We start from the raw sequence: 25,970 nt of genomic DNA on the forward strand, positions 1-25,970 counted from the left end.
TTTCCTTCAACTAAGCTGTAGCTCAGATGTGTCAAGTCTGTGTAGAATGTTTACACATGTGTCTAGCTCTAACAGTTCTAAGCCCTCAGATCAATCTGCCTATAATTCACAATCAATCTATTCTGATAAACATTAGAGAAGCCTGAAAGTAAGGAGCATACTTTACCTACAGAAAGTCAGGACACTAAATTAAGGACTGCCTACAGAAGTAATAGTACATCTGTCAGGTCATTAGAGTAATGATGAGTAACAAGTAGGATTTGTAGTAAGAAGCCTTTTCTACAAATCCAGAAGTCACCTCAGAACTTTTAGACTCTGACTATGTACTTTAGGATTTTGTAGAGGCTTAACAGTGAATGTAGTACTGAAGGGCTATGACTTGGATTTTTTAATAGCTACTTTTGATTCAATAGACACTGTAGGATTAGAAGTAAATAAAGTAGAAAAAGCAGAAAAAGTAGAAAAAATAAATTAACAAAATTATTTATTAGAAAGAAAAAAGTTAAAAACAAAAGTAGATAGTTCTCCTATTTCTCCTGATTCTTTTGATTCTTCTCTTTACACTTCATCTGAGTCTAAATCTGTACAATCTGACCTGCTACTTCTATGTTCTAAGATCTCAGAATGTTCAGAACACTACCTAGCCCTATTCACTACTTAGTAGTTTGTTCATAGTATTAAGCAGGGATAGCCTTAGCTGAGTTCACAGCTGAGAACATAAGTCTGTCCTTGTTGAAAGAGAGAGGTTAATAAGGAAATGTTAGTGTATATACTTACCCTCTTAGACAATAAGACTGTACAAGCTATACATTCCCTTCAGAACAAGTAGTAGTTCATCTGAGAACATTCCAGACACTAGCTCCAGGTCCCTGTCCTCTTAGCTCCCTTCTCAGGATCCCCTCAGATCTGAACAATGGCTCTAGTAGATAGTAGATGTACTAGTTTGTATATTAATAAGGCTTTTGTATAGGAACACTACCTCCTTACTTAACATGTTCTACTTCCAATCCTAGTATACAATGTAGACAGAACCCTGAACCAGAATAGTTAGATTACTGAGTTTGTCCAACTATAGATAACTATTCAGGATTATAAGGAAAGTATTGAGTTTAGAGTCACTAACCTTAGAAAGACAGATGTCTTTATTGGATTCAAATGGCTTAAGGCTTACAACCCTACTATTGACTGGTTAGAGTAGACACTTGTGTTTGATTAGTGTCCTAAGTCTTACAACTACCTTACACTACTGTTCTGAGTGAATGTAGATGCTTCTAATGTTACTAACAGTTCTAATAAAGGTGACTAGTTGTTCTTCTTTAACTAGGATAGATATGTGGATACATATTCTAGTCAAGGTAGAACAGAGTCAATCTGAAGGATGTCTGAGACAGAACCAGTCTAGAACCCTCTTAGAACAACTCTACTCTAGAACACACATAGACTCAGCCTGCCAGATTTTGTCTAAGAGTTCCCTAAAGTCTTTAGTAAAGAGGAATTTGACTAGCTTCCCAAACACTGTCCCTAGAACTATACAATTGAATTGACTAAGGGTTTCTAACCTAAGGATTGTAAGGTTTACTCACTCAACAGAGACAAGTAGGAGGCACTTGACAAGTTCCTTTAGGAAAATCTTTAGAACAGCTAGATCCAACCCTTAAAGTCCTCTATAGCCTCCCCTTTCTTCTTCATCAAAAAGAAAGATGAGAAGCTCTACCTAGTTTAGGATTATTGTTGTCTTAATAAGGGTACTATCAAAAACAAGTACCTACTCCCTCTGATTCAGGAGCTCATTAATAAGACACATACATCTAGAGTTTTTACTAAGTTGAACATTTGATAGGGATACAATAATATTCAGATCCAAGACAGAGATGAGTAGAAGACTGTGTTCTGAACCAATTGTAGATTGTACAAACTGACTATAATGTTCTTCAGACTAACTAACTTACTTGTAACATTCTAGTTATTTATGAATCACATTCTTACAGATCTGATTGACTTAGAGTATGTTAGTGTGTATCTAGATAACATTCTGATCTTCACCTAGACAGTCAAGTACTATTACTGACTAATCTGAGTAGTTTTACAACAGCTTTAAGATAATAAACTGTTCCTCTAAGAAGCAAAGTACTCTTTTACACAGGAGTCAGTAGATTATCTAAGCTTTGTAATCAGTAGAGGAGAGGTCTACATGGATCCAGCAAAGGTAACTACAGTTTGGAACTGGCTACAATCTCAGAACCTGAAACAGGTCTAAGTATTCCTTAGGTTTATAAACTACTACTAATGCTTCATTTGAGGCTTCAGTACTATTGCCCAGCCCCTTCACAATCTTACTAGCAAAGATGTTTCTTAACAATAGGAGGATCAGTAGCAGTCTGTGTTTGAGTCCCTAAAGTAGGCTATTACTAGCAAGCCTGTATTAGTAGTTCTAACAGTTGTAGACAAGTTCTGAGTCAAAGCCAACTCTTCCAACTTTACAAATAGAGTAGTACTGTCCTAGTTCATTGACAGAAAGTAGTGTCTAATAGTGTTCCAATTAGAATCCCTCTCTGTAACAGAATAGAACTACTCTATCTATAACAAGGAACTCCTTACAATTGTCTGTTCCCTAGAAGAGTAGTGTTAATATCTCCTCAGTACTATACAGAAGTTCAAGATTTAGAGTAATCACCTTAATCTCTAGTACTTCCAGACACCTTAGAAGCTCAACTACTGTCAAGCCTACTAGATGTTAGAACTGTAAAACTATAACTTTGTACTAACTCACAAACTCAGAACACAAATGACAAAAGCTAATTTACTCTTAAGACAAGTAGATTATAAAAGGGGGGAGAATGATAACAAAAATCTTGTTCTCCTAGACAATTCCTGTTTTGTGTCTGAGACAATCTGAGAGATCCAACTTGAATCCAAGAATGTTAACTTTGTCACCTGTATACAGTAAGCTCTGAGACACACATAGGACCAGGTTGTAGTAAAGCAACTAGAGAAGCAGGCTAGGGATTAGGAGGAGGATAAGGATAGACAGGTTTACTAAGAAGGCCAACTGTACATTCTGAAGGATCAGAAGCTGTAGGAGGACATTGTCTGAGCTCATTACAACAATCTGACTGTAGAACATTCAGGCTAACACAAAATACAGGAACTCATTACTCAGAACTACTAGTAGCCTAGAATGTAGAAGGAAATCCTAAAGTATGTGACTGGTTATAATATGTGCTAACAGACTAAGGCCTACTAGACAAGAGTTTAGACTCCCTTACATCTGTATCAGATTCTGGATCACTCTTAGGAAGAAGTCTTAGTGAACCTGATTAGTAAGTTACCTAAGTCTTAGGGTTACAATACTATCTGTGTGATTGTTGACTGATTCTCTAAGCAAGTCTACATAGTTCTGACCTGAACAGAACTCACTTCTAAAGGTATAGTGTGTATCTATTAGGATCATGTCTTCTGGTTGTACAGACTCCCTCAGAAGCTCATTCATAATTGTAGACTGTAATTCAAGTCAAAATTCATATAAGACTTGTATATACTTCTCAGAATTTAAGGGAACCCTTCTACTACATATTACTTACAGACTGACAGTCAAACTGAGTGAGTCAATCAGAAGATTGAGCTCTACCTCTGGATGTTTATTAATCATTAGTAATTGGATTAGTCTGAATGGCTAGCTCTGACAGAATTTGTGCACAATAACTAGCAACACTCTACAATAGGACAGTCTCTGTTCTTTCTCAATCATAGAAGACATCTGTACTAGGGGACAGTTCTGAACCAGAACAGTAGTTCTGAATCTGTAACAGACTTTATAGAATGGATGCACAGAACCAGGGAGGATGTATGAGCTCTTTTGAAAAAGGTAGTGTAGGTTATAAAGTAGAACTATGATTGGAAGAGGTCTGTAGCTAAGGATTACCAGCCTAGTAACAAAGTTATACTAGAAGCTACTAACCTGACCATGGATTACCTAATGAAGAAGTTGGATAACAAGCACTTTGGACCCTTCATTATTGAAAAGAAGTGTTAACATTTATTTCGGATAAATGCATCATATGTCTCAAATCACACAAACGTCTTACAAATATATGCTATTGCTGAGACATGTCTTCTGAGACATACATCTGAGACATACAATATTAGATAACATATATATTACTTCAATCTAAGGACAATGAAGCTCATTAAGAACTTACACACAGTCAACTCATATTGACACCTACACACTATGAGCAGAGTCTACTGAACCCCTACTAGTGTGACTTACTCTTAGTATCCTAGTGAGTAGTGTGCAAACCTATGGAAGAATATTTCCTATTGATTAGGAAACATTGCAACCTCAACATGCTAACAGGTTATGAGCCTTGTGCTCCCTACTCATATTTACATTGTTACTATGCTTTTACCTTACCCTCTACAAACACAATGCTTTGAAATCATTGTCTTTGCAATTATGATTTCCCCCTCAGTAGTTATATGCATGACTATATGTACTACAATCATCATCTTAAACACTTTAGTGTACTATACACTATAGTACAAATGATTTGATACACTCAATCATATTATACTTAATAAGTATCATCAAACTACTCCATTTAATGCTGAATCCACTTGATTCTACATGTACAATCTATTCTACTCATCTACAAACCTTTAGCACTCCCATCTGAGTATACCAAATGTGAATTGTCTTGTCCTGAAGACTACAATCTCTCTATACAACAAGACATACTACAATACTTGTAACCAGAACATACTACAAGGACTTAGACACACCTGTTTGAGCATCCCAAACACACATTGATTTATTAAAATAACTTTGGACAGATTAGTTGCTTTAAATACAATGAGTACCCAGCAATACTATATTCAAACACTGAACTACTTTATCTTACACTACAGAGATACATTATAATAATAACATCTCACATAACAAACAAACATTTGATATTATATTAATAATATAAATGATTAATACTATAAACAAAAGAATAATGCTAGCAAAGCATAATAATAATATAAAGAAATACTATTGCAAACGTATAATCAATCTAATAATGATTAGACAAACAAATAATATGAAAACAAGAGTATAAATGCAACTAAAGCATAATAACTCAAATATAAAAACAATTTATACTATCACAAACACACAGTCACAATAAATAACATATATTTACCAAATACAAATATATTGCATAGATATACAAACGTATACAATGAAATAATAAAGCATATTACATAGATATACGAATATACAAATGTACAAAATAATAATAATGTATTCAAACACATAAAACTATTAATTATTAAATAATGCAAAGTTATATACAAATGCAATTGAACGAACACATAATAACAATAAAAACAATTAATAAAACATACAAAACAATGTTGCAAACATTCAAAACGTATAAAAACAAACATATATACTTATACAAAGTGTTAGTGTGTTGAGGTCACAATGTTTCCTAATCAATAGGAAATATTCTTCTGTAGGTTTGCATGCTGCTCACTAGGATACTAAGAGTAAGTCACACTAGTAGGGGATATTTCAGACACATTGAAAATATTATTAACATACAAAATGTTATAAACAATTAAATGTCACTTAAAAACTTGACAAAATACAATAATACAGACATAAACGAAACAACTAATGCTACAAAACATTAGAGCCTAACATTGGATAGTCCAAAGGGCCAAGCAACAGAAAGAACACTGCTGCCAAGTACACAAAAGACAGACACACACTGGAACACAACCTAAAAGAAACAGGATAAGCTTGAGTGTTCCAGAAACTCGATCAGACACTTCACATATAATTAAACATCTACAATGTATGACAGATTTAATCAATCACTACAAACAGTGGAAAAATATTTATTCACAAAGAATATATCTATGATCAATACATAACGAATATCATTAACTATTCAAAGTTCAAACAATATCATAACAGTGTATTCTTAATTAACAGCCTTGCTTGAGCTTGTGCCCATCACAAAAGAATAAAATTAATAAACAGAATGGAAACAAGACACAATAGCTTGAATACTTTTGTCATCAAACAAAAGACAAATGATACTGAGCAAATAGAAATAATGCATCACAACGTATGCAAATATAACAGACAAAATACACAAACTTATCTTTGCTAAATAATACTATGGATTATAATTATCCAAATAACAAACTATTCAGATGTACACATAATAATCAAACAAAATACACAAGCATACATACAACCTATTTGAGTATAAACTCGAATAACAATTAGTATAAATGCCAAAAAGAAATAATAACTAAATCAGACAAAGATAACAAATAACATTGAACACATAAGTCCATTAGAACAATACGAAAGTATTGGACAAAACAAAATACATACATTCACATACAAATGCTTAAACAAATAATAGAATGACGAAAACGTACAAACAAACCAATTAAACACAAAAGCCAATTACTCAAGGCAAACCTTCTCAAATTGAAGGGGAGTAATAACAGTATATATTCACAAAACATAAAACATAACGAATAAATCAAAACATAGTGAACAATTAAATGATGCAGAAATATTGACTACATCACTATTTAACCTTGCACATCCCACAAAACACAATTATAAAGTTATTGCAACAAATTCAAAGTGAATCTGTTGAATCCAACAAGCAAATCTGTTCAATCCAATGAATCCAACAATAAAATACCTACACAGGAGATACATTCTCTAGAATCTTTAATGGTCACACTATACATGGCACCATTGAACGTATTACAAACAAATATATATTATGGAGCATATATTAAAACACAGAGAAGTACACTACATACAATAATGTTGAGCAGAAAAGCATCTCTGGTGCATATCAAACAGAACTATGTTTTCCACAACAGAACGTATGTTACATCAAAAATAACAATCACACATCATGCAAAACTTCCAATGCTTATTCCCTAACATGTGGGACATAATAGCAAATAAATAATTAAATAAACAAAATAATATTCAAACGTATGACTGGGAAATAATCCAGGCAATGAAGCCAAGGAATAGCACATATTCCCAAAGCAATCTACACTAGACACACAAAGTACTTGCTAAAAATTAAAAGAAGTAACAGACATAACAGTAATCAAAACATTAATCCTTTCGAATAAAACAAGATAACATCAATCATAATGAACAAAAATGAGCAATACACTCAAAATAAACAAAATAAATTCATATTTCATAACAAACACACACATATATTCAGTGAATAAAGCAAATATAATGATTAAAACAATATCAAACAGAATTTAACACAAAATAAACAATAAACAAACAAATATTACAATATATGATGAAAAATAGAACTGTGAGATACACTATTTCATCTATCTACAAAATAAAAACAACAAACACATATTATGATTGTGTAAAGCAATATATTAATCAAATAAACATTATGCAACAATAATAAAAACATTATCACAACAATAAAACAATACAAACATACGAATAACATTATAGTTTGTAAAAGTTGAAGGACACATTAATCAATAACAAACACAATGCACACATATATTAATATTAAATATATCTATTGCAAAACAGTAAAACAATACAAACGTATTATATGTTTAAAAACATAAATAATGTGCCTAAACAGACTTACAAACAGTCAGATGATAAAATAAAACAAATTACAACAAATAAAACCTCAATCAACCTTGATATGAAGTACTCTGACATATCATAAATGATATTACAAATTACAAACAATACAATGCTTCAATATAAAGGCATAGAACTACTATTAAATGCTTAAAAAGTATGAATACAAAACAAACACAAACAAAGATGATACATGATGAATAGAGGACATTATAATAACATCAACAGCACATTTTACAGGCATGATTCAACAGTTTCATTGTGAAAGTAAAAGTAGAAAAACTACTAGTAACACAATTCAAATGTGCAAAAATACAAATTAACAACAAACAAATTAATAACACACACATTGTTATTAAATATAGTATTAACTATACAAACGAAACAATATGAACGAATTACAATTATAATTACACTTTGAGTGTAAGAATACAAAACAAACTACACATATAATAATACAAATACAAACAGAACGAATAATGGAACAACTGCAGAACAATACAGTATGATAAAATAAACATACTATGACACAAAACAAACAATATGACATGAAAAACAAACAAAACAAAATCATATCATATCATATTATATTGCAAACAAGAAAAACTACTATCATACAAATGATAAAACATTATAGTGACAACTATAATAGTAATAATAATAAAACTACAAACAAACAAACACTAAAGAGATCCTACAGCTCTCTTGGCAATAAAAATTGAACTTACAATCAGTTTATTACATCAAACATAATAATAATACATCAGACAAACGTAACACTTACAGTGGACTTAATATACAAAGCAAACAAAACATTTACATTGCAAATGTAAATAATATTAATAAAAACAACAGACAAACACATATCAAACATTATATTAGTCTGATCAACTAGTATAAGTTTGAAGGGGAGTGTTAACATTTATTTCGGATAAATGCATCATATGTCTCAAATCATGCAAACGTCTTGCAAATATATGCTATTGCTGAGACATGTCTTCTGAGACATACATCCAAGACATACAATATTAGATAGTATATATATTACTTCAATCTAAGGACAATGAAGCTCATTAAGAACTTACACACAGTTGACTTGTATTAACACTTACACACTATGAGCAGAGTCTACTGAAGTTTATATTGTTTAAACTGTTTGTATTAATTGTATTGACTTAATACTTCATTATCATGTATATCTTATGATTAGTATACATAATATTGTTACAGTGTATTTGTAACTATTGTTTGTCTGATTTTTGCATTGTAATAGTAATTGTGTGAGGTATAAGATATGTATTTGTCTGTATAGTTTATAATGTTAATATTATGTATATATGTATCATTATATTGTTTCTTCGTTTGTAACATTATGGTTTAACTTAATTTAATACTTTGTATAAGTATATATGTTTGTTTTTATATGTTTCGAATGTTCACAACATTGTTTCATATGTTTTATTAATTGTTTTTATCATTATTATGTGTTTGTTTGATTGCATTTGTATATAACTTTGCATTATTTAATAATTAATAGTTTTATGTGTTTGAATGCATTATTATTATTTTGTACGTTTGTATATTTGTATATCTATGTGATATGCTTTATTATTTCATTGTATACGTTTGTATATCTATGTGATATATTTGTATTTGGTAAATATATGTTATTTATTGTGACTGTGCATTTGTGATAGTATAAATCGTTTTTATATTTGAGTTATTATGCTTTAGTTGCATTTATACTCTTGTTTTCATATTATTCGTTTGTCTAATCATTATTAGATTGATTATATGTTTGCAATAGTATTTCTTTATATTATTATTATGCTTTGCTAGCATTATTCTTTTGTTTATAGTATTAATCATTTATATTATTGATATAATATCAAATGTTTGTTCATTATGTGAGATGTTATTATTATAACGTATCTCTGTAGTGTAAGATAAAGTAGTTCAGTGTTTGAATGTAGTATTGCTGGGTACTCATTACATTTAAAGCAACTAATCTGTCCGAAGTTATTTTAATAAATTAATGTGTGTTTAGGATGCTCAGACAGGTGTGTCTAGGTCCTTGTAGATAGTACGTTCTGGTTACAAGTATCATAGCATATCTTGTTATATAAAGCAATTGTAGTCTTCAGGACAAGACAATTTGTATTTGGTATGCTCAGATGGGAGTGCCAAAGGTTTGTAGACAAGTAGAATAGATTGTACATATAGAATCAAGTGGATTCAGCATTAAATGAAGTAGTTCAATGTTACTTATCAAATATAACATGATTGAGTGTATCAAATCATTTGTACTATAGTGTATAGTACACTGAAGTGTTCAAGATGACAATCATAGTGCATATAGTTATACATATAACTACTGAGGGGGAAATCATAATCACAGAGATGATGATTTTGAAGCATTGTGTTTGTAGAGGGTAAGATAAAAGCATAGTAACAATGTAGATATGAGCAGGGAGTGTAAGGCTCATAACCTGTTAGTGTGTTGAGGTTGTAATGTTTCCTAATCAATAGGAAATATTCTTCTGTAGGTTTGCACACCACTCACTAGGATACTAAGAGTAAGTCACACTAGTAGGGGTTCAGTGGACTCTACTCATAGTGTGTAGGTGTCAATACGAGTCAACTGTGTGTAAGTTCTTAATGAGCTTCATTGTCCTTAGATTGAAGTAATATATATACTATCTAATATTGTATGTCTCAGATGTATGTCTTGGAAGACATGTCTCAGCAATAGTGTATATTTGCAAGACGTTTGTATGATTTGAGACATATGATGCATTTATCTGAAATAAATGTTAACACAAAGTATTAAATTAAGTTAAACCATAATGTTACAAACAAAGAAACAATATAATGATGCATATATGCATAATATTGACATTATAAACTATACAGACAAATACATATCTTATACCTCACACAATTACTATTACAATGTGAAAATTGGACAAACAATAGTTACAAATACACTGTAACAATATTATGTATACTAATCATAAGATATACATGATAACAAAGTATTAAGTCAATATGATTAATACAAACAGTTTAAACAATATAAACATATTTTGGATGCATTGAAAATATTATTAACATACAAAATGTTATAAACAATTAAATGTCACTTAAAAACTTGATAAAATACAATAATACAGATGTAAACAAAACAACTAATGCTACAAAACATTAGAGCCTAACATTGGATAGTTTGAAGGGCCAAGCAACAGAAAGAACACTGCTGCTAAGTACACAAAAGACAGACACATGCTAGAATGCAACCTAAAAGAAACAGGATAAGCTTGGGTGTTCTGGAAACTTGATCAGACACTTCACATATAATTAAACATCTACAACGTATGACAGATTTAATCAATCACTACAAACAGTAGAAAAATATTTATTCACAAAGAATATATTTATAATCAATACATAACAAATATCATTAACTATTTGAAGTTCAAATGATATCATAACAGTGTATTCTTAATTAACAGCCTTGCTTGAGCTTGTGCCCATCACAAAAGAATAAAATTAATAAACAGAACAGAAACAAGACACAATAGCTCAAATACTTTTGTCATCAAACGAAAGACAAATGATACTGAGCAAATAGAAATAACACATCACAATGTATGCAAATATAACAGACAAAATACACAAACTTATCTTTGCTAAATAATACCATGGATTATAATTATCCAAATAACAAACTATTCAGATGTATACATAATAATCAAACGAAATACATGAGCATACATACAACCTATTTGAGTATAAACTTGAATAACAATTAGTATAAATGCCAAAAAGAAATAATAACTAAATCGGACAAAGATAACAAATAACATCAAATGCATAAGTCCATTAGAACAATATGAAAGTATTGGACAAAACAAAATACATGCATTCACATACAAATACTTAAATGAATAATAGAATGATGAAAACATACAAACAAACTAATTAAACATGAAAGCCAATTACTCAAGGCAAACCTTCTCAAATTGAAGGGGAGTAATAACAGTATATATTCACAAAACATAAAACATAACGAATAAATCAAAACATAGCAAACAATTAAATGATGCAGAAATATTGACTACATTACTATTTAACCTTGCACATCCCACAAAACACAATTATAAAGTTATTGTAACAAATTCAAAGTGAATCTGTTGAATCTAATGAGTGAATCCATTCAATCTGATGAATCCAACAATAAAATACTTACACAGGAGATACATTCTCTGGAATCTTTGATGGTCACACTATACATAGCACTATTGAACATATTACAAACGAATATATATTATAGAGTATATATCAAAACACAGAGAAGTATGCTACATACAATAATGTTGAGCAGAAAAGTATCTCTGGTGCATATTGAACAGAACTATGTTTTCCACAACAGAACGTATGTTACATCAAAAATAACAATCATGCATCATGCAAAACTTCCAACACTTATTCCCTAACATACAGGACATAATAGCAAATAAATAATTAAATAAACAAAATAATATTTGAATGTATGACTGGGAAATAATCCAGGCAATGAAGCCAAGGAATAGCACATATTCCCAAAGCAATCTACACTAGATGCACAAAGCACTTACTAAAAATTAAAAGAAGCAACAGATGTAACAGCAATCAAAACGTTAATCCTTTCAAATAAAACAAGATAACATTGATCATAATGAACAAAAATGAGCAATACACTCAAAATAAACAAAATAAATTCATATTTCATAACAAATGCACATATATATTCAGCAAATAAAGCAAATATAATGATTAAAACAATATCAAACAGAATTTAACACAAAATAAACAATAAACGAACGAATATTACAATATATGATGAAAAATAGAACTGCAAGATACACTATTTCATCTATCTACAAAATAAAAACAACAAACACATATTATGATTGTGCAAAGCAATATATTAATCAAATAAACATTACACAACAATAATAAAAACATTATCACAACAATAAAACAATACAAACATACAAATAACATTATAGTTTGTAAAAGTCAAAGGACACATTAATCAATAACAAACACAATGCACACATATATTAATATTAAATATATCTATTGCAAAACAGTAAAACAATACAAACATATTATATGTTTAAAAACATAAATAATGTGCTTAAACAGACTTACAAACAGTCAGATGATAAAATAAAACAAATTACAACAAATAAAACCTTAATTGACCTTGATATGAAGCACTCTGACATATCATAAATGATATTATGAATTATGAACAATACAATGCTTCAATATAAAGGTATAGAACTACTATTAAATGCTTAAAAAGCATGAATACAAAATGAACACAAACAAAGATGATACATGATGAATAGAGGACATCATAATAACATCAACAGCACATTTTATGAGTATGATTCAACAGTTTCATTGCAAAAGTAAAAGTGGAAAAACTACTAGTAACACAATTCAAATGTGCAAAAATACAAATTAACAACAAACAAATTAATAACACACACATTGTTATTAAATATAGTATTAACTATACAAACGAAACAATACGAACGAATTACAATTATAATTACACTTCAAGTGTAAGAATACAAAACGAACTACATGTATAATAATACAAATATGAATGGAACGAATAACAGAACAACTGCAGAACAATACAGTATGATAAAATAAACATACTATGACACAAAACAAACAATATGACATGAAAAACAAACAAAACAAAATCATATCATATCATATTATATTGTGAACAAGAAAAACTACTATCATACAAATGATAAAACATTATAGTGACGACTATAATAGTAATAATAATAAAACTACAAATGAACAAATGCTAAAGAGATCCTGCAGCTCTCTTGGCAATAAAAATTGAACTTACAATCAGTTTATTACATTGAACATAATAATAATACATTGGACAAACGTAACACTTACAGTGGACTTAATATATGAAGCAAACGAAACATTTACATTGTGAATGTAAATGATATTAATAAAAACAACAGACAAACACATATCAAACATTATATTAGTCTGATCAACTAGTATAAGTTTGAAGGGGAGTGTTAACATTTATTTCAGATAAATGCATCATATGTCTCAAATCACACAAACGTCTCACAAATATACACTATTACTGAGACATGTCTTCTGAGACATACATCTGAGACATACAATATTAGATAGCATATATATTACTTCAATCTAAGGATGATGAAGCTCATTAAGAACTTACACACAGTCGACTCATATTGACACCTATGCACTATGAGCAGAGTCTACTGAACCCCTACTAGTGTGACTTACTCTTAGTATCCTAGTGAGCAGTGTGCAAACCTACAGAAGAATATTTTCTATCAATTAGGAAACATTGTGACCTCAACACACTAACAAGAAGGTTAGTGCCTCTGTCTACAAACTCTAACTTCTGACAACATGGAAGTACATACACTCAGTGTTCAACAAGGTTCTACTGTTTCAGTACTACAATCTGGGTTTTCCTTCACAACAAAGACTCTTACTGTCTCTACCAGAACTCATCAGTTCCAAACCAGAATACAAAGTAGAGTACATAGTGGATACTAAGCTGGTACATGGAAAACTCAAGTTCCTTATCTACTAGAAGGGATACCCAGTTGAGGAATGTACTTGGGAACCTGCTGAGAACCTTACCTATACTCTTAAGACAATCTAAGATTTCTATCAGCTTCATCCTAGTGCTCTGCACAAACTCAGCCTTACAGATTTCCAAGTCCTACTGTTCTGACCTATGCCTGAGCTACTAACCAAGCCCCATGTTCACCAATCAGGACAATTGGTTTTAGAGGGGGGGTGATGTTACAATTCTCTACTCTCATACCTTCAGTTCTGAGGGTTCTACACCCTTCTGTACTGGAACTCAGGACTTCTGTCCCTTAGGGGTACTGTCTATAAACTATATACATACTGACTCTTACTACTACCCTTCCTTACTTCATCATTCCATTCCTTTGACCACCCCTTCATTCTTTGTTCATTCTATAGTCTCTTACCCTTTGTCCATCCCTTCATTCTTTGTACCTTTATCTTTGACATTCCTTTCTTTCATTCTTCATGGCTTATCATTCTTAGTAGCTCATGCTCCCTGAGTGCTCTTGTGTAGTTTAGTATATATAGGCATACAAGATCAGACTGGTCCTGTAGTCTTGATCTTGTCTACTCTAGGTAGTCCTGTACTCTTAGGCTCACTCTATATACTCTACTCTTGTCTCACTCTCTCTCTCTGCCTGTTCTACAAGTTCTGACTATGTTCTGGTGCTTGCATTCTGTATTTCTGTTGTGTAGAATAGTTGTAGCCTGGGTCCCCTTGCTGAGCCTTCAGGTCCCCTCTACACTGTTGCTGACACTATTGTATATTAATTTATATACAATTTTAACATATTATAATAAAAGTTAAGTACTTGTATCTCACATATAATATTGTAGTAATACTGGTAGTAACATTACTTGCTTCAAAAAACAATTGTAGTATAATACAATTCTTGTATAAGTATTACATTTATATACAGTTGTTACATTTCAATTACAAGCAAAGTATAATTATAATTTTGAATTGTAATTGATATATAAGTACATTATTACATTACATTTGCTATTATTAATTACATTTGTTGCGACTTTTTCGTGATGGAGCTTCAACAAAGTAGGCTCCTGCTCGGAATTGTCAAATCGCACCTCGATAGGCTCGTATATGCCATACGGCTTGCGCCACCAAAAGCCGTACGTCAGAAGAGAGCATACAATATATCCACACGTCATCAAGCTCTAGTTCGGTAATATACAACGATTCGGCCTTGCGTGCAATAGTTTGGACCAAAACAATGAAGATCTGCAGACATGTGATGGACTTTGCAAATATATCCTTTTTGCTGCTATTGTCGATGTTACGACGCAGCCTCTCTAAATATTCTGGGGTTCCGTGTTGCTTCTACCACTCTAACTATTGATCAAAATTGGCATCTCTGCCTTTAGTGTTGATTATTCTGAATGCACCCATGTTTAGGGAGAATGTATGAACTAAGGACCATTGACTATTACTGGTGTCTCTCATTGATTGCATCTTCCTCCAAGTGAGCTGAAATTCTTTGAAAGCCAACCATAATAAAATCTCTAGGGTGACAATAGTAAGAGTTACACAATTTATAATGCAAAGTAGCTTACTACTCTCCCCCACGTCAAAGTGGATTATTTGGTATACAGCTACAAATATTACTATCAAGCACATCCAGATGATGTTAAGTGTGCTCTGAGTACTAGACCCAGACTGGAAACCTACGCGGTGCTCGGATGACGGGAATGACGTTTTGTGTCCAGAATTGAGTACAAACTGGAGGGCAGTGCCAGCGACGACACCGAATAAAAAATTTAAAAAAAGCGCAATGTGTGAAAGCCTGGGTATCTTTTGACGCCCAAACCAACGTGATAACCTTTGTAATGTTGTCTTTGACCATTGTTGAACTTTTGTAAATCTAGGCACAGTATTGGTGGACAACGCGCTCTCGTCAACCTCGTTCGCTACTGCAGTATAAGAGATTACTGTAGCACTAGAGATCCTAGAGGACCGGTCTGCTGAACGTTGGGGCATGGTAGTTGGGCGTGTGCGGCGAAGGGCGGTGGTTACTCGAGTGAAGATGGGTAGAGAAGGCACAAGGTGAGAATAGAAGAGTAAATCCAACCTGTCAGATTATATGAATGCCTTGTGAGTTGTATATGCGACCCTCCATCCGTTGCTCTCCGATGCAAGGTGCATCGGGAACATTTCTAGACACCTGTAACGCTTAACTTTCATTGCGAGATCATTGCGAAAAAGTCGGATCTATTATAATTGAATACAGTATATTTAATATATTATAAACATTTTATAAACCTTATCATGCATCTGTAAAGATTAGACTGTGATTATAATGGTAATATAAGCTATATTGATGCATTTAAAGAATTGATAAACACTATGAATGAATGCAATCCATTCAATGCATTATAATAACCTTGTATAATAAGCTAAAGTGTTATTTTTGTATCATAATCTCAAAGACAGACTAATATTTACTTTGTAAAACATTTTATATTATATGTATAAGGCATTCAAGTACTTGTAGTAATTATATCAGTGTGCTTATGAAGATATATATATGTCAGATTGCTTTTACTAAGATTTAAAGTAAATTAATGCTTTTATTTTACATCTAAATACGATATTTGAGTTGTTTTACAAGTTGGACACTATCGAAGTTTGATTATGTAATCAAGTGCCGGAGAACTTTCTGTAGTCTACTTGTCGATTTTCATGATGCAGTGCTTCAACGTGTGCCATTTACGCTCTGAAGTGTTTATTGGAATTTACTAATCGTTATTAAGTTTCATAGATCTTCGCTGTCAAAGCCAAATTCAAATTCCCTTTCGGGAAGCAAGTTGTCAGCAACCCCTACAACTTTTCGGAGGAGCTTGAGCCTTGCGCCGCGATGTTCGTTGCGTACACACCGTGCACGTCATGTTCGGTGGAACGTATCATTTGTCTCCACTGTATTAGCTTATTCTGATCGGATTCGGAACGTTGATTCTTGCGTGGGCTTCTCTGCGCGTTGTGCTGACGCGTAAGGCACTCGAGAGATCGAAGGTGAAGGATATCAAGGGCTTGATTATGTGTAAGTCTCTGTTTCTAGAACGTCTGACTCGTTGTATTTATGTGTGATACCAATGGGTTTTCCGTTAGTCCCAACAATGACAACGATGAGTGTGCGCTCGAGAAACAAATGATACGACTTTACATGAAGTCAAAAGGCGGAGTTGCAGGGAAGGACAAATTTGGTTTATGTGTTTCAGAAATGAGTCATTTTTTCGTTCGACATTCATTTCTGATTACCCTTTTGGTATTGCATCACAATTTCCCGTTTCGACGTTTCGTCTTCCCGACAAGTGTCAGAACAGGAATATATCTGTTTACATATCTCTGAGTTTCTCCATGCCATTTTCATATTGTTCAGAAAGGTCTGCCTTTGGGCTGTTTGTCATGATGTGCAATGGTGGTGGGTCAACATCGGATCCCACCTGAGGTTCATCATTTGTTACCTATTGAAATAAGTGGCTTTAGCTTCTGGTAAAATGCATAATGTACACAGGTATGCATGTGGTTTTCGAGACCTTCAGTCTACAGCCTGTAACTTACAAACTGCACTTTCAAAAGCCAAGCTTTTCACAGCAATAGTGTGGGTGTAAAGGGTAATATGATACAGAAAAAAAAAAGGAAGAACAGGGTTATCGAATGCAATTTAATACCCCATCCATCTAAACAGTCTTTCTAGATCAACGTTGTCAGACACTTTGGGATAGATTTCGGGATTGTTGTATTGCTTTTCCTCGGGCGATTCGGGGAACTCTTCATCCTCACTTTCGAGCTCCTCATTTGGATCGTATTCCACCCCGCTGAGCTCGTACCATCTAGGTTTGGTGCCCTCTGGAAGTCCGAGTCTCCTTCGCACCTTTTCCATTGCTGTATCGGAAAACTCATTGCGCTCCAATCTTCGCCTCTCATCGTCTTTGACAAACCCAACAATCATGGCAGTCTGTCCTCGATACGATCCCGGATGTACGTTGAAAAAGACACCGGTCGAAAGAGTCACTTCACCCATTAGTTTAGAGCACAGTCCGGGAGTCCGATTCTGCCAGTTGAGTTTCTTCTTCTCTGCCAATCGTCGCAGGTACTTATTCTTCATCCAGAAGCCATACACCCATTCTCGCTTATAGACACGTTCCTGCCGCGGGAGTGCTTTCCTGTGGTTTTATCAGCTTTCTGTGCATTGACAAAAGAACAAACGATTACCTCAAACGACCGAAATTACTGAGACCATGCGACTGTCGCACACAACGGATAGCTCTGTCTTGAGAGTACTGTGGCATGAATAAATGTTGGGGAGTGAGAACAAGGAGAGTGTGTGGATTCAGAATAAGACGCGCAGGGTTTTATAGCCTGGTTGTGCCACTTGACGCTTGTTGCACACATCACATGACATGCGTGAGACTTTTGGCCCTCCATTTGGGAGAGTAGCCATCGGCAGCCTGCTCACTGGACGACGTGAATGACATGGAAAAAGTCGTGGCCAATTTACAAAATTGGTCTTGCATATCAATTTATCATGGTCGTCGGGCCCAATGTGGTTCAAATTTTGCTCGTTCTCTTGGTATTGGTTAGAGATGTCCAATAGACTGTTGATTGTGGCTAGTTATGTAAATTCCAGGGTTCTAGACACAGTCAAGGCTCGACGTACCACAAAGCCACCAACGCATCTCTTGTATAAAATGGGCTGTACAGCTGAGCTTGTCGGATATCCACCTCTTATTTTGTTCGCCGGCATAGTAGCAAGCTTGTCTCATTACATATTCGCTTAAACTCACAAAGCAATGGCAGAGTACGTTGCAAGCAGACTGCATCAATCTAGGTATCTAACAGGAACTTCAGTGTACAGGATCTCCAGCTCGTACGCCTGTTCTACGAGGACAAAGAGCACTTCTCTATCGAAATCAACAAGCTCTACATTATCATGATACGTCGAAGGTCTGGAAATGAGAAACATCGCGGACACGAGTACATATGGTATTGGACGTGGGATATCACAATAAACAAGACTCTTATATGTTACGGTTCACTCACAATGGTTCCTCAACCTCGTCTAACAGGATATTTTGACGTGGCCGAAGAGGACGGAGAGGAACGCTTGAAGACTCGCATCCCAGACTTTGGTATCATTCGCCACGTTGGACCTCGAGTTGTGACTAGGGATGACGAGGAAGAGGAGGAGCCACCTTACTCAAGGTTAGTCGGTGTTGGAGAGATCAAACCTGCTCCTGTTGACGGGTCAACAAACCAAATCGAACTTGCAGTTTCAGAAGCAACTTCCTCGCTTCGAGCACAACTTGGGATCTTGTTTATTGCCTATCCTGAGATAAGTGACATTGTTGGCATCTCCATTGCTGGAGAATACTGGACATTTGAGACTATGCGATACGAAGATTTCGAGGACGCTCTTTATAGTGACGACTCGAATGCCTCCTACATGCCCAGTGACGAGCCATCTTCCGACCCTTTAAATATCACTGGTCCTTGGCACTCTTCCTCAGATCCACCAGACGAACCTGGTAGTGATGGACTTCCTCAACACTCAATTTACCGTTTGCAGACATCTGAAAGCAATGCTGCAATTAACCACATGATTGATGATATTAAAAACTTAAGTGCCTGTGGAAGGTTTGAGGGTGCCCCTTTCTGAAATGTAAGTACAGGTAGTTTTGTTTGCTAACGCAGCGTAACTAAAATAATGTTTCCAGGGTAGGGAGATATAGTATCATGTACCAACGTACCTGGTTTGAGCTCTTTCTTTATTTCAAATTGTTTAGCATTGACGCTATGTTCATGTCAAAATGGAATACCCCATGTACTGTTTGATGAATAAATCTGATGATTCAAGACGTGGGTTTGTATGTAATAAAGTGTTAGAATGACATAGAGGATTGGTAGCTGTTATAGTCACAGTACGACTAACGCCTCGATCAAGTCAGCCACCATGTCGATCAACCCAGACGAGTCGCTCCGTTCGCTGTAACCACAGATACGTACAGAATCGTCGACTAACATCCTATTCTCTTAGATATAATGAGTCCAATGCATTTAGGCACACGACGCAAATTCTCAAGCAATCATCTCCCAAATCTTCCAGGTCCAGCCTCAGCTCCCTTTCGTTCTAGCCGCACGACGGACATCATCTTCTACATCCCTTTCGTCTTCCTCGTGTTTGTCTACATACAAGTCAACCGTCTTTATGTCCACCAAGTCACGGAAGCCACGTTTCGACTCCGGTGGAGGTAGATTAGGCGCTGGTATAGATACATCGAAGTCCGGGATATATCGTGTGGTGCTCGCAACACGAGGACGATGATGTTCCGGACGAAGGCCCGTCGATGTCGGACAATGAACCACACGAGCGTCATTAGCGACATCACGGGAAGCTCAAGGTATAACGAAACAAAATCAACCGGCGAGAAGATCGGGTAAAAGAATGTCCAGCCTTGGACTGTGAAAGTACAAAGAGATGGCGTCTAGATAAGTGAAATTCTGGAAGAGAATGTGAAGAAAAGAGACGTACAGAGGATAACAAGTGATACAGCAGTCACAGCAAAGGTGCGCCCCAAAACCATATTCAGCCTGCACGGTACTTCATTTCAGAAAGCGGTCTGCCTTGTGCAATCCATGCCTTTCGGAATCGCCAACTAGCAATGCTAATACAGAGCCAGGCAATCTGGGTCGTAAGTAGTGGCCAATACATGTTCTAGACAGCGGTATGAAGAAGACGAAGAAGGGGACAATTCAATTCGGGACTAAAAACGCATGAAATTCTGACGAACCTGATTCATTACTTTGACGATATTCTGCAACCATCCTAATAGCATCCAAGATCCAACGGAGGAACTCGCGAAACACAGTGCGCTAATACTTGCAGTACCGAGAAGCACTCGCAAGGGAACATTATAAGAGGTAGTATGCGAAAAAGAACGAGGAGCGAGGCGGGGAGACGACGTCGACAACGGATACAAAATACCTAGGCAAATATCGTTCGAGTGTAACTACAGAGAACTTAACAATCGATGAGCAACATGTTCCGGCGTACGCATAATTCCCAGCAGAAAGGACAGACGTGAGGATGACAGTATTCATGAATGAAGCGGCAACATCTAGGTACCACAGTGTCTTAACACGTGAATTTATAAATAAAAATAATATATGCGTACTAGATCCCACCTCGCCAAAAACGATTGAAACGGCCAAGTCGTCGTAGAGCGATTTGATAGCTTCGGATAAGTGTACAAAACTATATTCCAAGGGTTAGCTACGCGAAACGAACTAAAGTGAATAAATTTACCATTTAGGCTGATCATTAGGATGGACAAGATATAGAAAAGTAAAATTCGCCAAAATATGACGCGGACGACACGAGGCATGTTCTTCGTCGGGCTCTTCGTTTCGCCAGCAGTAATATCAAGACTTTCGGTCCCACCGCACGCGAAACTCGCAGTCACGAAAACGTGTGCAAAGCCAGCACCACCGTCAACGAAAGGTGCCCCGGATATTCGCCAATTGCGTCCACGAATCGGAGTACGTCCTCTATTGACACCTGCATTGGCGAGTGCAACGGCAATAATGTGTGCGATTATGGTGCAGGTCTTTAGGGACGATAAAATATATTCAAGGTGGCAACCATATAAGATATAGCAATTAAAAAGGTGAAATGACCTGACGCAGTCATTTCCCCATACGAACGCACATTCAACGCGTTAATCGATAGCAAGGATATCAGAAAATGGCGGAAATACCCCAAGGATGCCAGTCCGTCCAGAATTGGAGTACGAGTTGGGCGGCCGTAAGGTCAGACGCTACCGAAACAGCATCGTTGAACCAGTAAAATTCCAACTGAGAGCAAAAGCATATGATAGGGAGAAGAAGCGCGTCGTGTAGACAGTGAACGAACCTATGACCGGATTTTGACTACTGGGCTCTCGCAAAGGCGGAAGGCGATATAGACAGTAAATCCAATCATGCCGCAGCATATAATGATGCTGGAGATATGATAAGGTATTTACTTAGCGGGAACCGCCTTGAGCAAGCGAACGACCCATCCCAAGGAACAATTCGGTACGTATTGTTCATCCAACAGCAGTCATAGCCACCTGTTGATCTGACAAGTCGCGCCGTTGGCTACCAGCGAAGCTCCTCTTGCGTTCCGCACGATCGTTGTTTCTCGTCCACAGAAGTTTGCCGTCCCAGGCCAGAGTAATCTTCGCACGTGCAGTTGCGCCTAGAAATTTTGGCGTGATTGGATGAAGACACCGTAGAGCACAAAGAAAACAGAGGATGTCCAGACATTAACAAACCGTCCACCTCCAAGCGTATTGGGCAGAGAATTGACCCATCAGTATCCGAATGTCACGTGCACTACATGTTCTCGGCAGTGCCCATTCCCTGCCCTGAGGTTGAACAATTCGTATCAACTCACTGTCAAGCCCTGGTTGTCTACTCATTGACACTAGTCCAATACTTACAGGTTGTACTGTAAAAGCTCATGCAGAATCAGAATGGTGCCAGAAGCCTTACTTTCCTATACTATTCCACAAACTCTGGCTTCTGTTTATTTCTGAACTAATACTGCATTATATCACTCTTGTGCAAGATGCCTGTCATGAAGTACACCATTTCGGTGTACTGAATGGTAAGATCGAGATAATTACAGGTACTGAAATGAATATCACGGCTCCTCCGCAAAGATGGAGATCGAAAGGCGTGATACTGTTCTAATAACTTCTATGCAGACGTTTCGGGGCCATTGCTTATTAATAACATCTCGTTCAAGATTATTCCGCGTCTCGTGGTATGATTATTTTCCCCGATACGTCGAAGAATGTCAGTATCTGAACGTCCGGTTTTCACAGGATACTATGTCGTTTGTATCGACTACTTCATTGACGACCCTTACATCCACGACTGCGAGCAAGGCTTCGACAGACCCACATGGATGGCAAGGCAGATGAAACGAGCCGAAGTGGTTCCGAGTTACCAAGGAGAGATACGGTGTGTAGACGCATTAATTTCAATTATTATTATTTGTCATATATGTTAAATTACTATATAGGCCAAGGAACGAAATGCTTCGCCGTTGGTGAGTTCTATAATAGCAATAACATTCTTTAGTCTAACGACCATGTTTATTCATTACCCGATAAACCAAGGTTACCTTTTCGGAGCCCCTTACGTCCTCGAAGCAGGGTCAACTGGAAAAACAGTCGCAGGTATGTACTTTTTTTTGCACAGTTGCAATGACATCTAGACCTAAATTTTGTCTGCGCCCCCTCTCAGGCGCGATTACTCATCCAGCGTTCCTGACCGAGAAACACTTCTTCGATGTAACCGGTACGCCTCTTGTCTGTTCATCCGGTCAACAAAGCTGATGTTCTCTTGTCGTGATGCTCCTTAGCGCCACTTATTTTATCATGCTCTGGCAAGTGGAGATATCGTTCGACCATTTCGACTTCCTACGATTGGAAACCCTTTGTCTCCATCCATACTTACTCATTCTTCATTAGAAACTTCCCGCACAAAATTGACGAACTAACACACACCTAGAAGTAGACCATACATTCCCGACGGACTTGCGCCGCCGCGCTGAAGATATACTTGTTGGGGGGAAGCACGATTACCATTTCCAAGTTTTTGGCGGTGTATCTCACGGCTTCGCAGTTCGAGGAGACCTGAACAACAGCAAAGAGAGTTAGTATCATATACACGCTCTAAAAGATCCATATACTAAGTAAATTATATTACGTTCAAATAGGATTCGCTAAGGAAGAGAATGCGAGAGGTATTATTGCTTGCTTTGATCATTCCCGTAGCAATGTTCATGTATTGTATAAGGATAGGTATGATTGAACGAGTTCTTACTGTGCCTTATATGCTGTTTGTATATAAATATTAAATACAGATATACTGACCATTTGATTCATGTATTTGTCTCATGTATAATCAGAGTGGCTCGCGGGATATAATCGAACCGATCAGATGCTCTTTCAGTTTTAGTAAGTCTGGTTGGACCAAAACCAAAGCTATTCGCCATGAAATTAATAAACATCTTTCGGCATAATCTACGGATAAAATCAGGATTAATATTGACAACGCAGTGCACGACTCTATTGCTTTGTACTTTGTACTGAACGTGCAGCATGCTTGTACGTTATGAAGGATATTGTTACAGATCATCTATTGGACCAGAAATGAATAAAATCTTCAAGGGGGAATGTGCACAGATGATTTAGCACACCAAACCACATAATGAATAATTGAAAAATACAACGTCCGGAGAACAAACAAATCAGAAAATGGTTATGTGTATGGTCCGATAAAAAACACTGCTCTGGCTAGACCACCAGCGAAAACATGAAAGAGGTCAAGCAACAAGAGGTTTGCTCAACTAAACTGCGGAATGAATGATACCCATTTCACTTCGGTATAAGCATTAGCAGGTAGACTCCGGAATGAATACGCGATGAGTATAATAAGATGAACCCGTGCCACTGCATACACTGAAAAGAAGGCGGAGAAGAGTGTATGGAAAAATTTGTATCGAAGTGATTCCTTGTCATTGCCTTCAATCACAAGAAATGAAGAAAAAAATGCAGGGCATCCTATTAGGACTATACAGCAGAAGCGCCAAATCAGTTGACCATTCGTATCTGGGAAAGTTGCATTCCATGCTGCACAATGGATTCCGCCGAATACAGCTCCAAAGAATGATATTGTACCCGGGAGCGCGTCTGTAAAATCCACAAGTTAGATTACTAGCGTTAAACGGTTAATTAGAATGCTACAAACATCCGTCGAAGTCTTCCTTAGACAGGAAAGTTACAACGGCTTCGAGACCCACAACTACTCGTGAACGTAGCCCATTCTGTGTCCCAGGCTTGGAATCCTCCTTCAACAAAGTAGGCTCCTGCCCGGAATTGCCAAATCGCACCTCGATGGGCTCGTATATGCCATACGGCTTCATCAGGAAAAAGTCAGATTTCTTGTAATTTCTTATAGACTTTGTAAAGTAACATATGTATTGTATATACATTATAAAGTAATTATAAGGCTTGTAATTGAATTGCACTGTTTAAATAAGACATATTAATGTATATAAAGACTACATAAGTACTAGGGATGAATAAAATCTATTACATGTATTATACTAACTTTGTATAACAACCTAAAGTGTTATACTTGTATTATATTTAAATTATAATCTTAAAGAAAGAGTTGTATTTATAATATAATAATGTAATAATTACTATTGTTACCTTATAATTTATACAAAAGGTATATTAATGTATATTATACTTAGATTGTTTATACAAGTAGTGTCAGCAACAGTGTAGAGGGGACCCAAAGGCTCAGCAAGGGGACCCAGGCTACAACTATCCTACACAACAGAAATACAGAATGCAAGCACTAGAACATAGTCAGAACTTGCAGAACAGGCAGAGAGAGTGAGTGAGACAAGAGTAGGGTATATAGAGTGAGCCTAAGAGTACAGGACTACCTGGAGTAGACAAGATCAAGACTACAGGACCAGTCTGATCTTGTACACCTATATATACTAAACTACACAAGAGTACTCAGGGAGTATGAGCCACTTAAGAA

At 35.6% G+C, this 25,970-nt stretch overlaps 7 protein-coding genes across 7 annotated transcripts in view; 4 read left to right on the top strand and 3 right to left on the bottom strand.

The window, feature by feature from the left end:
- Window positions 1–15,379: 15,379 nt before the first annotated feature.
- FOMMEDRAFT_160336 (uncharacterized protein) lies at window positions 15,380–17,509 on the top strand (the record flags this gene model as incomplete). The annotated part of the gene is made up of 4 exons (XM_007270088.1): window positions 15,380–15,472; window positions 17,119–17,220; window positions 17,283–17,397; window positions 17,466–17,509. 4 exons carry the CDS (start codon window positions 15,380–15,382, stop codon window positions 17,507–17,509), a joined length of 354 nt encoding a protein of 117 aa, XP_007270150.1.
- A 512-nt stretch (window positions 17,510–18,021) lies between these two features.
- On the bottom strand, window positions 18,022–18,649 carry FOMMEDRAFT_31113 (uncharacterized protein; the record flags this gene model as incomplete). The annotated part of the gene is made up of 2 exons (XM_007269817.1): window positions 18,022–18,523; window positions 18,573–18,649. 2 exons carry the CDS (start codon window positions 18,647–18,649, stop codon window positions 18,022–18,024), a joined length of 579 nt encoding a protein of 192 aa, XP_007269879.1.
- A 501-nt stretch (window positions 18,650–19,150) lies between these two features.
- Window positions 19,151–20,016, top strand: FOMMEDRAFT_31114 (uncharacterized protein; the record flags this gene model as incomplete). The annotated part of the gene is made up of 2 exons (XM_007269818.1): window positions 19,151–19,158; window positions 19,200–20,016. The coding sequence occupies 2 exons, from the start codon at window positions 19,151–19,153 to the stop codon at window positions 20,014–20,016; spliced, it is 825 nt and encodes a 274-aa protein (XP_007269880.1).
- Window positions 20,017–20,393: 377 nt separating this feature from the next.
- Window positions 20,394–22,067, bottom strand: FOMMEDRAFT_170393 (uncharacterized protein; the record flags this gene model as incomplete). Its single annotated transcript, XM_007270089.1, has 7 exons — window positions 20,394–20,817; window positions 20,890–21,072; window positions 21,149–21,342; window positions 21,398–21,475; window positions 21,533–21,592; window positions 21,664–21,964; window positions 22,062–22,067. 6 exons carry the CDS (start codon window positions 22,065–22,067, stop codon window positions 20,944–20,946), a joined length of 768 nt encoding a protein of 255 aa, XP_007270151.1. The 3' UTR covers window positions 20,394–20,817; window positions 20,890–20,943.
- A 54-nt stretch (window positions 22,068–22,121) lies between these two features.
- Window positions 22,122–22,600, top strand: FOMMEDRAFT_160340 (uncharacterized protein; the record flags this gene model as incomplete). Its single annotated transcript, XM_007270090.1, has 3 exons — window positions 22,122–22,250; window positions 22,306–22,433; window positions 22,504–22,600. The coding sequence occupies 3 exons, from the start codon at window positions 22,122–22,124 to the stop codon at window positions 22,598–22,600; spliced, it is 354 nt and encodes a 117-aa protein (XP_007270152.1).
- A 596-nt stretch (window positions 22,601–23,196) lies between these two features.
- Window positions 23,197–24,067, top strand: FOMMEDRAFT_160341 (uncharacterized protein; the record flags this gene model as incomplete). Its single annotated transcript, XM_007270091.1, has 6 exons — window positions 23,197–23,366; window positions 23,428–23,450; window positions 23,525–23,584; window positions 23,652–23,705; window positions 23,770–23,808; window positions 23,919–24,067. The coding sequence occupies 6 exons, from the start codon at window positions 23,197–23,199 to the stop codon at window positions 24,065–24,067; spliced, it is 495 nt and encodes a 164-aa protein (XP_007270153.1).
- A 688-nt stretch (window positions 24,068–24,755) lies between these two features.
- The window catches only part of FOMMEDRAFT_160342 (uncharacterized protein), a gene marked incomplete at both ends in the record, with an annotated part of 10,327 nt that continues 9,112 nt past the window's right edge, over window positions 24,756–25,970 (bottom strand). The window contains 2 exons of the mRNA XM_007270092.1: window positions 24,756–25,102; window positions 25,161–25,329. Of these exons, the coding sequence (XP_007270154.1) occupies window positions 24,756–25,102; window positions 25,161–25,329 (516 nt within the window). The remainder of the gene's footprint in view (window positions 25,103–25,160; window positions 25,330–25,970) is intronic.

This window comes from Fomitiporia mediterranea (assembly GCF_000271605.1).
Source record: "Fomitiporia mediterranea MF3/22 unplaced genomic scaffold FOMMEscaffold_11, whole genome shotgun sequence".
Taxonomy (NCBI): Eukaryota; Fungi; Basidiomycota; class Agaricomycetes; order Hymenochaetales; family Hymenochaetaceae; genus Fomitiporia; species Fomitiporia mediterranea.